Genomic DNA, 15,728 nt, shown 5'->3' with positions numbered 1-15,728 from the left:
TTTCTGGAGTGTGGGCAATTCCACATTGAAAGAGCATCCCCACTCCTGAAAAGAAAAAAAAAAGAAACACAGGAATTGCAGTTTGCCCTTCACACAACTACAATTCCCAGCACCCTTAGCAAACTATATTTCCCAGGATTCTCCGGGGGCCGTCACATTCTTTAAATGTATGGTGTGTGAGGATGATTCGCAGCAGGTTTGCCATGCGTGAGTTGCCCCAGTGCTCTGCATAGCTACTGAAAACTAGCAGACGGAGTTAGCGTGGAATAATGGTTAGGGTTTCAAACCGAGGCCAAGGAGATCCAGGTTTAAATTTCCATGGCACCATGAAGCTCACAAGCCGACCTTGGATCTGTTAGACTCTTTCCACTTTTTCTCCTGGGGTTCGTATTAGGATAAAAAGAAGAGAACTACATATGCCTCCTTGAAGGAAAGGAGGGATGAAAATGCAGAAATAATGCAGATCCTATTATGAAAGCTGGGGGGGGGGGCAAGGATTTCCATTTATACACTTTATGGAATACCCATCTCTGCATACGGGTAGGGCAAAGTGGAGGAACTGAACTTGTGGTCAGACTGATTTAGTGGTAGATTAGGGTTCTCTGCCTGTCTGCAGCCAAAACCGGCTCTGCAAGCCAAGTGCCAGGGAGCAAAACAGAGCCGGCATTCCTCCCTCAATCCCTCCCTCCTTCTCATCTATTTCACTAGACAAACACCAGTTCCTTTATGGGCTGGTTCATCACGGAGCCCTACCTCACTGCTAATCCAGATTCCTGCGGTTCAAAAGCAATCTCAGTAGTTTCCACATGTGCATATTTGGATTTGACCCAATCCATTGTTTCTTGTCCTGGCATACAAGTAGGCGTTTTTTTTAACCCTGTGTCTGTTTTTCACACTCACTGACTTGTTCATTCCACTCGCCGAACCATGGCAGTACAAAAGGGGCACACGCACAGCTTTCTGTTTACCTGCACATTCCCCCCTTTTTTAAAATAAAAGACTCTTTTGTTTCACTGACCACCACCCCCCCAGTGAGTATGTGCAGGTACCTATTTATTTATGTGCATGGGTCTTGTTTTAAATTTCCTCCTTCAGATAAGCACTGAAGCAGAGATCTGATTATAGGTCGGCTTGAGTCTACATCTCATGTCATTTGCTTGCTTAGTTGACCTTCACTGCACACATCTGAGGCTTAAAAAGTGAAGGAGGGTGAGTAAGATTGTTTAGCAAGGATGCCTGCATTGCAGAGGTTGCATTAGATGACTTTCAGGGTCCCTTCCAACTCCACAGTCCTATGATTTATTTATTTTTAAGTCACCTTCCCAGCCTGGAGAAGAGGAGGTTAAGGGGTGATATGATAGCCATGTTCAAATATATAAAAGGATGTCACATAGAGGAGGGAGAAAGGTTGTTTTCTGCTGCTCCAGAGAAGCGGACACGGAGCAATGGATCCAAACTACAAGAAAGAAGATTCCACCTAAACATTAGGAAGAACTTCCTGACAGTAAGAGCTGTTCGACAGTGGAATTTGCTGCCAAGGAGTGTGGTGGAGTCTCCTCCTTTGGAGGTCTTTAAGCAGAGGCTTGACAACCATATGTCAGGAGTGCTCTGATGGTGTTTCCTGCTTGGCAGGGGGTTGGACTCGATGGCCCTTGGGGTCTCTTCCAACTCTATGATTCTATGATTCTATGATTCTATGACACTTGCTTGAAACTCAGTCGTATGAAATTCTGCGTGTGCGCAAACCAGAGGGTACAAGAATAAAGTTTCAAACGGTGTTTATGTTTTCACCACATGCCAGAAGTATGGGTAGGTAAAGGTAAAGGGACCCCTGACCATTAGGTCCAGTCATGACCGACTCTGGGGCGCTCATCTCGCTTTACTGGCCGAGGGAGCCAGCATACAGCTTCCGGGTCATGTGGCCAGTATGACAAAGCTGCTTCTGGCGAACCAGAGCAGCACACGGAAATGCCGTTTACCTTCCCACCGGAGCGGTACCTATTTATCTACTTGCACTTAGGGGTGCTTTCGAACTGCTAGGTTGGCAGGAGCAGGGACCGAACAACGGGAGCTCACCCCGTCGCGGGGATACAAACCGCCGACCTTCTGATCGGCAAGTCCTAGGCTCTGTGGTTTAACCCACAGTGCCACCCACGTCCCATAGAAGTATGGGTACCAGAAAACAAATGAGAAGCGACAATGGATGCTGGGAGCATGCAAAACTGAGTGGGAGAAGAGAACATTCAGACATGCCCCCAAGGAAAAGAACGGCAGCAATGGATCCAGTAACAGATTAACAGCAGTTTGGAGTAGGGTTAATTCTAATTTTCAGATTATCCCAGGATACAGGAAATCTGAATTCACTGCTAAAAAGAAATGAGATGGGCACTGACTGAAGGCTCCGTCAGACGGACAGCGCCTCAAAAAAGGAGGCCCATTCACATACACAGTAAACTCCAATGTAAACCATACTTTTAAAGCACATCCAACACACATTTTAAGGAGCTTTATTCCCTCCCCACCCCCCAAAAAAAAAATTATTGGTAATGGTAGTTTTCCCCTCACAGAGCTACAACTCCCAACACCCTTCACAAACTACACTTCCCGGGATTTTGAGTGCTTTGAAACATACGGTGTGGACCCACCCACTTGTTCTCCATGCTTACAAATTTTGGATTTCACCAATGGACATTCAATGGGCCCAAATCACTTACCAAATCACTTCTGTTGTGCCAGTCACCACCAAGGGGGAGCAAAACCTTCATACTGGCGCAGTGGGAGGAAGCGTATGTCTCAGCTGAGAGCAGCACGTGCGCCTGCAGGAATCCTGGGAGAAGAGGAAGGGAGGGAGTGCAGGGTGTCAGAAGAGGAATGGAAATAAATGCAGATGTGGACTCTTGAACTGGAGGACTGGTGCGGCCATCAATATACTTCACGAGGCTGATTGAGTCATTCCTCACATTCCTATAATATGCCATCGAGAATTAACTAGGCTCATAGACTCACAAGGGGACCCTGAGGATCATCCAGTCCAAACCACTGCAATGCAGAAATATGCAGCCGTCTTTTTTCTGGGGGGACGCAGACCCCTAAACGTTTTGTGAATCTAAGCTTGGCCTCACTGAGGGGCAGTATTTCAATGAGTAGGAAAAGGCGAATACCCCTAAACATTTTTTTAAGGGGAAAAAAAGGCACTGTTTATGGGGCTTGAACCTGCGACCTTGGCATTATCAGCACCACGCTCTAGCCAACTGAACTATCCAAGGTGGTTATTCTCTGTGCAGCAATTGCTATTGTTAACATCGATACCAACTTTCTTGTTCCTCCTCTTTGACTTCTGTATAACTGCGCAATATTTCAAAACAACAACAACAACAACAACAACAACAACAACAACAACAACAACAACAACAACAACAGAGACTGCTGTAGACAAACAACAACAACAACAACAACAACAACAGGGACTGCTGTAGACAAAGTCTCCTTTCTGGCTCACCTTCAGTGTTGCCATGATGTCTTCTGCGCTCTGGGCTGGTCCTGTCAGCTCCCTCGTCTTGTTTTGAACCCAAGGCAGGTGATTCTACAAGGAAAAAAAATGACTGTGTACCCCAAATAATAACAATAATAATAATTCAGCTCAGCACAGTGCAGTGCAGCAATTGTCCACCAATTGTACTTTTCTCCACTTATTTGTCTGTTTTGTAACACAAGAAAAAATATTTAATTGAAAACTTTTTTTTTTTTTTTAATGAGAGGATTGGATAAATTCACGGAGGAAAATTGATGGCTGGGCTCTATCTACATCCACAGATGGAGACAGCAACGCTTCTGAATATGTTTCCAAGCACAATTCAAAGTGTTGGTGTTGACCTTTAAAGCGCTAAACGGCCTCGGCCCAGTATACCTGAAGGAGCATCTCCACCCCCATCATTCTGCCTAGACACTGAGGTCCAGCGCTGAGGGCCTTCTGGTGGTTCCCTCATTGTGAGAAGCAAAGCTACAGGGAACCAGGCAGAGGGCCTTCTCGGTAGTGGCGCCCACCCTGTGGAACACCCTTCCAGCAGATGTCAAAGAGGAAAAACAACTACCAGACATTTAGAAGACATCTGAAGGCAGCCCTGTTCAGGGAAGCTTTTAATGTGTGACATTTTAATATATTTTTAATCTTTGTTGGAAGCCACCCAGAGTGGCTAGGGAAACCCAGCCAGATGGGCAGGGTACAAATAAATTATTATTATTATTATTATTATTATTATTATTATTATTATTATTATTATTATGAATACCAGTTGCTGGAAGCCACAAGAGAGGAGAGAGGTCTCGTGTTCAAATCCTGCTTGCTGCTTTCCCAGCAGGCATCTGGCTGGCCACTGTGAGAACAGGACGCTGGTCTAGATGGGCCTTGGGCCTGATCCTGCGGGCTCTTTTTTATGTTCTTATGACAGAGCCCGGGACTTTCAGAGTACATGTCCTCCTGTTGAATTCTGGCCTTTCTCCCTTCTGTATGGTTTGGTCCCTGGTGGGGCATGTCTAGGAACTGAACTCTACGACCTCTCAAACCCAGTGTGAGAATCACGTCCCACCAGCACTAGACAAACAAGCCTGCCCTGAAGTGGCAGAGGGGGCATGGCCCAGCTAGGACTGAAAGCCAAGGTGCAAGGCCAACTGCAGCAACAGCAGCAGGCCAGGGTCAACATTCAGCCATCTTTCTCACCCAGCAGGCCAAGGCGTAGAGTCACCTGCACACAGGGGATGCAGTCTCGCTGCTTCCGACACCGAAGTCCGTTCCTCGTCTCCATCTGGGTCAGCACCAGGACTGGGTCTTGCCCTGGGGCTGGCAGGGCATCCCCAGGGATGCACAGCACACCTTTTTCTGAAAGTAGGCGAAAGAAAGAAAGAATTACCCTGTGAAAGAAGGGTTATTATTCAGCAGAATGTGTGCTAGCACCCCCAATCACAGCATTTCGAAGGAACACTCACTACTTTCAAAAGAGCCCTGAACCAAAATTCACAGAGCCTTCCATCCCTAGAACATAGTCTGAAGCTTTTGTAGATGAGAAGAAGCTTGTGTTGAATCCAGGGGTCACAAGACTAAGACAGTCTAAAGCTGGTTTTCTTGGGTGACGTCCATCCCCACCCGAAACTCTCCCCTCTTTCCCAGGAACACTGCAGTAGAAATATTTGGCACGTTTTGGGTCGTGCAATGTGAATTGTGGCTAAATGATGACAAGAATGCTTTTAAACAAACAAACCCTGTAGCAAAAAAATCACACGCATCGGGCTTTAGGACAAGTCAAGTCAATGGCAGTCTTCACACTTGGATTTAGTCATGCTTACCTTTCCTCCACTCTTTCCAGGCAACATCATCCGTGCTTTAAAGCTACATGTCTGAGCACACTTTTTTCCCCCTCTGGAGATTTCCCCACGAAAACCCGCTCTTTAAAGCACAATCGGAGCATACGGCAATCCTCAGAAAACCTAAGTTCTCTAAGCGATTTAGCACTAAAGATTAAAAAATTGCTCCGACACAGAGCCTTCACGTATGGATCTGTGTCTGGGCAAAAGGTAGGTGTTGATAAGCTCATAGATTTATCAAGATAAAGAACAGGGATGAAAATTATTAATTTTTTTGGTACGAACACTTACCCAATAGCTGGCAGCCAAGACCCTATAGAAGGACACAAAAGGGACAGTTTCAAGAGCTAGTAAAGAGACTATCGCAAGTTGAGCCTCTTTTCTCCCACCCTACAACACACCCTGCCAGGCTGAGTCTAAAACAACACGCCTTCCAACTGTTATTTCATTGTGAGGACCAATTTCTTGGGTCTATGAAAGCTGTTCCCAATGCAGGACATACTGGCTTAATAAGTTGGGGAACCTGTAGCCCTTCAGGAATTGTTGGACTACAATTCACCTGTTTGTACTGACTGTTTTAAAGAACATTGTTCTGCTTTTCCCTTACTGTAAGCTACTCTGGGTATTCTGCTATATCTTTTGCTCTGAGAAGTCAACCAGGAACCTCCTTTCCATCTTCACATCTGGTTTAGGACTATATTATTATAGGTTTGCAGGGAAATCAGTCTGGGTGATGATATCTGTGGGTCTCTTCCTTTTTTATATTTTTTTATTAATTTTAACATATAAATTATAAAATGTACCACAAAACATCACTTATACAATCTTTTTAGACTTCCATCAGCACCTCTGATGATCCACTGTTTTAACCACTTCTTATGCATTTCTTAACTTTATATTGCCTTTACATCTCTTAACAAATCATCCTCCCCCTTGTCCATTTTTACAATACTTCTAATAATACTCCTCACAAAACTTTTTGCAACCCTACAAACGTCGTCTGTTCTTCACAATTACTTTTCAAATAGTCCGTAAATTTACTGCAGTCTTCCGTGAATTTCTGGTCTCGCCGGTTTCGAATCTGTTATGTACTGAGTTGAATAGGATCCAAACTGCAGCAGTCTGATTGGTCCTAGAACAATAGGATCCAAAATGCAGCAGTCTGATTGGTCCTAGAACAATGCAGCAGTATGATTGGTTGGCAGGAACCACCCAATCCTGCTCCCGATAGAAGTAAATCCACAACCTGATTGGCTTACAGTAGAATTCCAGAATTAGCCAATCATGTGCAGCCCATTGTGTAATAATGTATATAAAGCTGATACTGTGAGGGGACTTTCATTCATTCCTCCTCACCACTATGAGCTGAATAAAGAGCATGAAATCACTTTGCGACTCTGAGTATATTTCAGAATCCTTCCTGTTAGTTTATCTAATTCTGCATAGTCCATTAACTTCATCCTCCATTCTTCAATCGTCAGTAACTCTTCTTGCTTCCATTTTTCGGCTAATAATATTCTTGCTGCTGTTATTGCATATAAAAAGAGCTTACATTCCTTTCTATTTATGTCACTCCCCACAATGCCCAAATCTGTGAGTCTCTTCCAAACCTGTGATTCTGTATCTGTGAGGTTAGAATCTATAAAAGGAGAACTGTTAAACTGGTCCAACCAGCTCCTTTGTTAAGGTAATGACTTTGGCTACACTCACCAACATCTTAAAGAGTTAGCTAAGAATAAATACATTGCCATAGTGACAACTGAAGTTACTTCCAGGAAAGGATATAGGCCGTTCCCTACCAGCGTCACCAGGCTACCTGCAACATCACCACACACCTAGTTTTGGTGTGTGAGTTTTGGCTGATGCTAGAAACAGGAGGCAGGGAGGCCTGTTTTGCTCTGTGCTGAACCCAAAGCTATGGTTCGGAGATCTCCCTGGGAACCTAATGAGGAGGCAAGGTCTGCTGAAATGTTAATGCTACGAGCCTCTCCGCGCTATGTTCAGGTTGTATATATGCGTGAAGAAAACCACGTTTCGTAAAGACACCAGAGTCTCCATTGACCAAAAAAACTGAACTCTGGATAGACGTAGGCCTCCCTAAAGAACTTCATCGATAAGAAAATGGGGTGCACCCAACAATATCTATATACATGTATGATTCCAATGGGGAAAAAACATAACAGGTTGCTGCCCCCATGAAACATACGATCTAACTTTTGATAGTGGCAATGGCAACAGAGGAAGGAGAAGGAAGGAGCAAACCCCCACCTCAGTCATCTAAATAACTGTATGTAGAAATAGAGTTCCCGGGGGTACGCTCCATTGTCTCTCAAGACAGACAGATGCCAACAAGGTAAAGGTACCCCTGCCCGTACGGGCCAGTTGTGTCCGACTCTAGGGTTGCGCGCTCATCTCGCTCAAGAGGCCGGGAGCCGGCGCCGTCCAAAGACACTTCCGGGTCACGTGGCCAGCGTGACGAAGCTGCAGCTGGCGAGCCAGCACCAGCGCAGCACACGGAAACGCCGTTTACCTTCCTGCTATAAAGCGGTACCTATTTATCTACTTGCACTTGAGGGTGCTTTTGAACTACTAGGTGGGCAGGAGCTGGGACCGAAAGACGGGAGCTCACCCCGCCGCGGGGATTCGAACCGCCGACCATACGATCGGCAAGTCCTAGGCACTGAGGTTTTACCCACAGCGAAAGCACATTATTATTATTATTATTATTATTATTATTATTATTATTATTACACATCCTTCACCAGCAGGTCCCAGGGCAGCAACACAAAATGCAGCATTAGAAACAGTCCAAAACAGATTACAGCAGCAGGAATAGGGTGGGCCCTGAATACACACATACGATACGATACGATACAATACGATACGATACGATAATCTTTATTGTCATTGTCCCATACACAACAATGAAATTGAAAAATCTACATCAGTCATTCAACCAACCAGCCTGCTATCCCAGCTATCCCAGCCTGGTTAACCCCCTAAAAACTCTGTACCCCATAATTAAATACAATATACTCCCACAGAGACTACCTTACACTGCGTTTAAAACCAAAACTGCATTTGGATAAAAACTGTTTCTCAGGTGGCTAGTCCTAGTCTTTATAACCCTGTACCTTCTTCCAGAAGGCAGACGCTGAAAGAGATAATTTCCGGGGTGCGTACTATCCTGCACTATCTCTGCAGCTTTCTTATGACACCTGGAAGCATAGATTTGATCCAAAGTGGGAGAATGCACCCAATTATTCTCTCCACAGTCTTTACAACCCTGGACAGCATTGTTTTTTCCCTGACTGTGCAGCTCCCAAACCACACACACAGGCCATAAGTTAATACACTCTCAACAGTACAGTGGTAAAATGCCATCAACAGGTCCTTTGAGAGATTATTTTTCCGGAGGATTCTCAGAAAAGATAACCTCTGCTGTGCTCTCTTCATCAGGTCTTTACTGTTTTCTCCCCAGGTTAGGTCATCTCTCAACTCCATTCCCAGAAATCGAAACACCGAGACCCCTCAGGTGTCAAAGGCCAGGGTAAAGAGGGAATTTCATAACTTAGGAGCTGCCACACACAATGCCCTCTCCCAGGCCACCACTACCCAAATGTTTGAAGGAGGTGAAACTACCAAGAGTGCCCCCTCTGCTGATCTTAACACCAGGAAGGGTCTGTAAGGAAGGAGGCGGCCTCTCAGTTATTTTTTTTTGGGGGGGGGGTCTAAGAGAGTTTCTGTACTGGTCCAGTAAACGCTTCTGCTGCGCCACCAGCAACAGCTCTCTTTGCAGAGTGTTAATTAAGTCCAGTGCAGAGATTCTTGTTGCAGTACAAGGCTTCAGAGTCTCAGCAGCAAAGAAATAAGGACACAGGGAAGCCTGTCTTTCCAAAGACAGGTTTATTGCAGAAAGATAACAGAAACACCTCCGGAGCTTTCGGACATTTTTGCTTCACGCCCCACACACAGAGAAAACAAACACTCTTTATATACTGAGCAACTTAACAACTTAACGAGCTTGACTACTTAAAGTCACATGACATTGCTAACTTGCCAGCGTCTTAGGTTTCACACCCTAACACCCCCTCTCGCTGGCAATACAAAAAACAAAATTACTTCAGACCCATTTCTTCACAAAAGTTTTCATGCCGCTGAAAACCAAGCGGTTTTGTAAAACCATCAGCTTGATTTTCATGACTGGGACAGTAATTTAATTTAACAATTCCTGCTTTTACCGTTTGACAAACATTTTGAAAGCGGATATCCAAATGTTTTGTACGACCTTTAAACTGCCCATTTTGTGCTAACTTAAGACACGGTTGATTATCACCCCATACAGTGATTGGAGTGATGGCCTTTTCATACATCTCTTGTGCCAAGCATTTGTAAAATTCTAGATCTCTACATAACTCAGACAAGGCACAGAACTCAGCTTCTGTTGACGACAAAGCAATTAGGTTCTGTTTCTTGAATCTCCACCCAATCAGAGAGTTACCAAATTTTATTACACAGCCAGACACTGATTTTCTATCTTTTAAATTTGCCCAATCACTATCTGCCCAACAAGTAATCTGTGCTTGTCCTTCCGAAGATAATTCAAGGCAAAAATCTTTGGTGTATTGTAAATATCTTAACACTCTTTGAATTCCTTTCCATGCATTTACACTAGGTTTCGAAGCTTCTCTGCTGAGTAAGTTAACAGCGTAAGCAATATCTGGTCTACTCCATTGCGAAAGATGAAGTAAGCTTCCCAGTGCTGACTGAAAGATTTCAGCATGCTTGAATTCAGCACTATCCTTGAACTCATTGTCTTTTACAAAACCCATTTCCATTGGTGTTCTAACACCTGCACACTCTGTCATGTTAAACTTTTTCAACATTTGCAATATCTTGCCTTTTTGATTCAGTAGAAAACTGCCATTTTTGGTCCTATCTATCTGAACACCAAGATAGACCTTCACATCACCAAGATTCTTAACTTTGAAGTGTTTATTTAACTCTTTGGCTAGTTTTTTTACTTGTTCTTGTGTCTTTGAAGTATAAATCAGGTCATCTACATAAACAAGCAAAGATTCTTTAGCATCTCCTGAATTTCTGAAATATAAGCAATTGTCAGCCTTGCTCCTGCTAAAACCAATGCCTACCAAAACGTCATTCAAACACTCATTCCAATTATGAGCAGATTGCTTGAGTCCATAAATAGATTTATGTAGTTTCCATACCTGATTTGATTTACCAACTTTCAATCCTGGCGGTTGCTCCATATAGAGCTCTTCAGCCAAGTCTGAATGAAGATAAGCTGTAGAGACATCAAATTGATTCACTTTGAACCCTTTCTGAGCAGCAACTGCTAATAGTGCCCGTAGGGTTTCACTCCTTGAAGTGGGTGCATAGACTTCGGAATAATGTAATCCCTTTCTTTGTGTAAAACCTCGAGCTACAAGCCTTGCTTTGTACTCTGGTTTCCCCATCGCTGTTGTCTTTATCCTGTACACCCACCTACAACTTACTGCCTTGGCACCTTCTGGCAGTTTGGTGATGGAAAACACACCCAGTTCTTTCATAGAATTCAACTCCTTTTGCATGGCCTCACGCCATCTACTGGCCTCCTCCTGGGGTAATTGCTCAACCTCCTCAAAACTTTCAGGTTCGCAATTTGCCAAACCAGCCCAAACACTAATAGCTTGGTACCTTTCAGGAGGTATACCTTTGTTGGTACGCTTAGAACGCCTTAACAGTTCCTGTGATGTTCCTTCAGTTTCCCCCTCTGACCCAGAATCACTAGTCGTCACCTGTTTGTCACTAGTAGTTGAAGAACTTTCTGATTCTGACTTTACACGTCTCTCTTGCTGTACAGGTGAACTTTTAGAGCTAGAAGATTCTGACTTTACAGACTTGGGTGAACTAGGCGATTTCTCACCCTTGTCCTCAGACTCAAATTCCTTAGTCTGTTCTGGAACTAATACCTGCCCTGGGGCCTGAGTTTCATTGCTACTGTTCACCACATCAAATAGTATGTCAGGATTTCCATGAATCTTATTCCAACCATCCTGTTCACAAAATTCTGCACTTCTGCTGATTGTGATTTTTGTTTGATTGCCTTCTACATTTACAAATCTCCAACCTTTTGTGTTTGCTTGATAACCACAGAAAAACATTTCTTTAGACCTAGGATCGCCTTTCCTACGTTGTGCCCTAGGCACCAGCACATAAGCACGACATCCAAAAACTCTTAGATGATCAATTTTTGGTTTTTTCCCAAACAGCATGAAGTAAGGAGTGTTGCCTACTGTGCTATTGTACACTCTGTTAAAAGTATAATTCGCATACAATGCAGCCTCAGCCCCAAAACGCTGTGGAAGTCCAGAATCAAACAGCAAAGCAGTAATGGCTTCCTGTAATGTTCGAAATTTTCTTTCGGCAACTGCATTCTCCTGTGGTGAATAGGGATTGGTAAGTCTATGAACTATACCTTTCCTTTTTAACCATGTCTCCAGCGTGTGGTTCACAAATTCCCCACCACGATCTGATTGTATTTTACGTACCCTGGTGTCAAATTTACATTCGACTTCTTCAATCCAATCCATTAGGATGGAAGCTGCTTGTGATTTTTCTTTCAGAAAGAAAACCCAACTAGCCCTTGAAAAGTCATCCACCAAAATTTGCATAAATCTCGCACCTCCAAGCGATTTGACTGGCATAGGGCCACACACGTCTGTGTGCACAAGTTCAAAGGGTTTCTTGCTTATTCTATCAGATCTAGGATAGTTACATGTCTTAACCTTAGCATGTTTACAAGCACAACAATCCAGAAAATTTGGACAGGGTTTAATGTTACACTCCTCAGCTAAATCTGGCATCTTGCTTACATACTTAAAGCATATATGAGCTAACCTTCTGTGTAGTAGATGTGCACAACCTGTATGAGGAGCCTTATTTACACACTTAGCTTGCGCTTCACCTGTTGAACATCTACCTGCTGCTAACTGCTCTTCATCCAAAACAAAAAGCCCATCCTCACAGGGAATTTTAACTAGCTCCTTTCCCTGTTTCGAAATGGTGCACACATCATAGAATCATAGAATCATAGAATCATAGAATCATAGAGTTGGAAGAGACCACAAGGGCCATCGAGTCCAACCCCCTGCCAAGCAGGAAACACCATCAGAGCACTCCTGACATATGGTTGTCAAGCCTCTGCTTAAAGACCTCCAAAGTAGGAGACTCCACCACACTCCTTGGCAGCAAATTCCACTGTCGAACAGCTCTTACTGTCAAGAAGTTCTTCCTAATGTTTAGGTGGAATCTTCTTTCTTGTAGTTTGGATCCATTGCTCCGTGTCCGCTTCTCTGGAGCAGCAGAAAACAACCTTTCTCCCTCCTCTATGTGACATCCTTTTATATGTGACATCATTTTCAAACTCAACCTTAAAACCACTTTTTACCAGGCATGACACACTCAAAAGTCCATTCTTCATTCCTGGAAGAACAAAAACAGGAAGGTTAGTTTGCAAACAGTTAACATAAATTGTGCCTTTAAGGTTCATTTCTCGTTTACTATTGTCTGCTATAGTCACGGTTTTTGCAACTGGCAATGTCTTGCAGTTCATCAAGCGGCCCCTAGATGTCGCTGGAACTAAACTGTGACTTGCTCCACTGTCAATTATCCACTTCAAGGTTTGTTGGCTCCTTTTAGGACTCTGTTGTGCTGCCATTGCAGATAGTCCCTTATCAGCACCTGCTCCCCCTCTGGAGCGTTGATTCTTGTAGTTCTCATGTCGTCTTCCCCTGTAACTCCAGAAACTGGCCTTGGACTGCTGAAATTCCTGTTGCTTTTCTGGACACTTTGCTATCAAATGAAACCTGCTTCCACATCGAAAACATGACTTGCTGGCCATAGCAGACACTTGTGAGGCTTCCTTACAGCTCTGCCTGCTAGCTTCCCCACGCTGGGAATTATCTGAACATCCAACCCTTGGGGTATTTGAATTATCAATACGTTTTCGATGATGTTGATATTCTTGTTCACACAATCTACCAGTCACATAATTCATATTCAGCTGGTCCTCTGGCAAAACTTGTAAAGTTAGTACTAAGTTTTCAAACCCTGCATGCAGGCTGCTAAGCAGAGTATAAACTTTAATATTTTCAGGAAAATTCACACCTAAAGATGACAGTCGGTTGAAATACTCAGTCATCTGTGACGTGTGTTCAACCACACTATCCCCTGGCTTCAATTTCAACTCATACAAAGCACGTATAATGTTCACCTTCTCTCCGGGCGTGGCTCTATGGTGAATTCGCCTAAGAGCTTCCCAAATTTCAAATGCAGACCTTAAATTTTCCACATGAGGTAATTGGGAATCGTCTATCGATACCATCAACATGCATCTAGCTTTAGTGTTCATTTTATCATGTTCCCTGTTCTGAGCATGTGCAGCAGCCCATTGCTCTGCTGTGGCATCTGCTGCAACAGCCACAAACGGCTTTCGCCTCTGGACATAGTCAGCCCACACTTCTTTGGCTTCCAACCAGACTTGAGCCCTCTTAGACCACTGCACGTAATTAGCAGAGTTCAACTTTGTAAAGGGAACCTGGAAATTTTCATTTGCCATTCTTGGGGTCTGCTGCTACTCCCTCTGTGTACCCTTGCTTCTCTTTCCCCTTGGGATTTGTCTTACTCACTTTTCAGACGCCTCCAGCCTCTCAGTTCCTTTAAGAGCTGGATTTACGACCAAGCCGGTCTTCTCTCATCCGAAAGCTGCTTTCACTTTCTCTGCACACAATACAGCTGTAGAAACGTAGAAGGATCCATAACCTAAGAGAGTTTCTGTACTGGTCCAGTAAACGCTTCTGCTGCGCCACCAGCAACAGCTCTCTTTGCAGAGTGTTAATTAAGTCCAGTGCAGAGATTCTTGTTGCAGTACAAGGCTTCAGAGTCTCAGCAGCAAAGAAATAAGGACACAGGGAAGCCTGTCTTTCCAAAGACAGGTTTATTGCAGAAAGATAACAGAAACACCTCCGGAGCTTTCGGACATTTTTGCTTCACGCCCCACACACAGAGAAAACAAACACTCTTTATATACTGAGCAACTTAACAACTTAACGAGCTTGACTACTTAAAGTCACATGACATTGCTAACTTGCCAGCGTCTTAGGTTTCACACCCTAACAGGGTCTAAGTAATTTAGGACTTTAAACACTAGCACAAACACCTTGAATTGGGCTGTTTTGGAAGAAGGCGGAAGGCAAGCCCAGTCAGTCATTTGGCTGCTGCAGTTTGGACCAGTTGAAGTTCCCAATCTGGAAGTTACCAGAGAGCATGGAGTACTGTGTCTGAGACATCGCTGTCCAAAACAGGTAATTGCTAGCGAAACAGCTGGAGCTGAAAACAGGCTCTCCTAACCACTGAAACCAGCTGGGCCTCAAGTGACAATGTGGGATCCAGGAGTGAGCTCCCAAGCTATGGACCTCCTCTTTCCAGAGGAGTGCAACGCTGTCCAGAACAAGCTGTTCTCCAACTCTTGGACCGAGAACTTGGGGACACATAATACCTCGGTTTCAATTTGTTGGCTCACATCCCGACCATCGCTATTTCCAAACATCTGTCTAGCATATTAGCCGTGTCTTCTAGTTCAGATGGAACACAGAGATAAAGCTGGGTGCCACCCAAATATTCTGACACTCTCGAAGACCGCTCCCAGTAGCTTCATATAGAATATTAAACAGTGTGTAGTACAAGGTGGGACTCTGAACAACACCATGGGAAAGCTGTCATAGTGTCGAACAGTAACAACCCCATAGCTACTTTCTGGAAATGGCTCTGGAGGTTGGAGCAGAACCACGGACGTTCATCACCCTCAACCCTCACCTCCTTGAGCTGTTCTAGAAGGAATTTAGGAGAAACACCATCAGACCAGGTTGGCTGACTGGCACCCCCATATTCTGAGCTACAGTGGGGCAAAGCAGAAGGGGCAAGGGCTTTGATGTAACTAGCCCTATTCATTACCTCAGTAGACCTTTGCTCTCTCGCTCTCCCCCCCCCCACCTACCATCACGTACCCCCCACCCAACATGTGCTGGCCAAAAACTGGGTCACACATCTTCCGGGCCGCAATCTCTCACATGTTTTGGCTCTGTGCTCTCACGTGAGATCCCCCAAAATGGGATGTCCCGTTTTTATAAGGACAGTTGAGGGATATGCCACCACAGCGATGGCAGCCCCATTCTTCTCCCCCCACTGTCCTTGACACGTTAATCCCCTTGTTTCGATATAATTTTTTACTAAAGATTTTCTTGAATTACAAAAGAACGTGCAATTAACCCCGCTCGACTCACAGTGGCAGAACACAGACAAAAAAAGGC

The 15,728-nt window shown here is 44.4% G+C and overlaps 1 protein-coding gene across 2 annotated transcripts in view; it reads right to left on the bottom strand.

Moving 5' to 3' along the window:
• The window catches only part of IL17RC (interleukin 17 receptor C), a 51,695-nt gene that overhangs the window by 33,464 nt on the left and 2,503 nt on the right, over positions 1–15,728 (bottom strand). Inside the window, exons 2-5 of one of the 2 annotated variants that reach the window (XM_081182143.1) lie at positions 5,650–5,671; positions 4,718–4,876; positions 3,500–3,583; positions 2,715–2,827 (exon numbers count right to left, since the gene is read on the bottom strand). In XM_081182143.1, coding sequence (XP_081038269.1) covers positions 2,715–2,827; positions 3,500–3,583; positions 4,718–4,876; positions 5,650–5,671 — 378 coding nt within the window. Of the gene's footprint in view, positions 1–2,714; positions 2,828–3,499; positions 3,584–4,717; positions 4,877–5,649; positions 5,672–15,728 lie in introns of those variants that run through there. The other variant, XM_081182144.1, reaches the window with a different exon arrangement.

This window comes from Podarcis bocagei, assembly GCF_964188305.1.
Source record: "Podarcis bocagei genome assembly, chromosome: 2".
NCBI classification, from domain to species: domain Eukaryota; kingdom Metazoa; phylum Chordata; class Lepidosauria; order Squamata; family Lacertidae; genus Podarcis; species Podarcis bocagei.
This window is presented reverse-complemented; position numbering and strand designations above follow the sequence as displayed.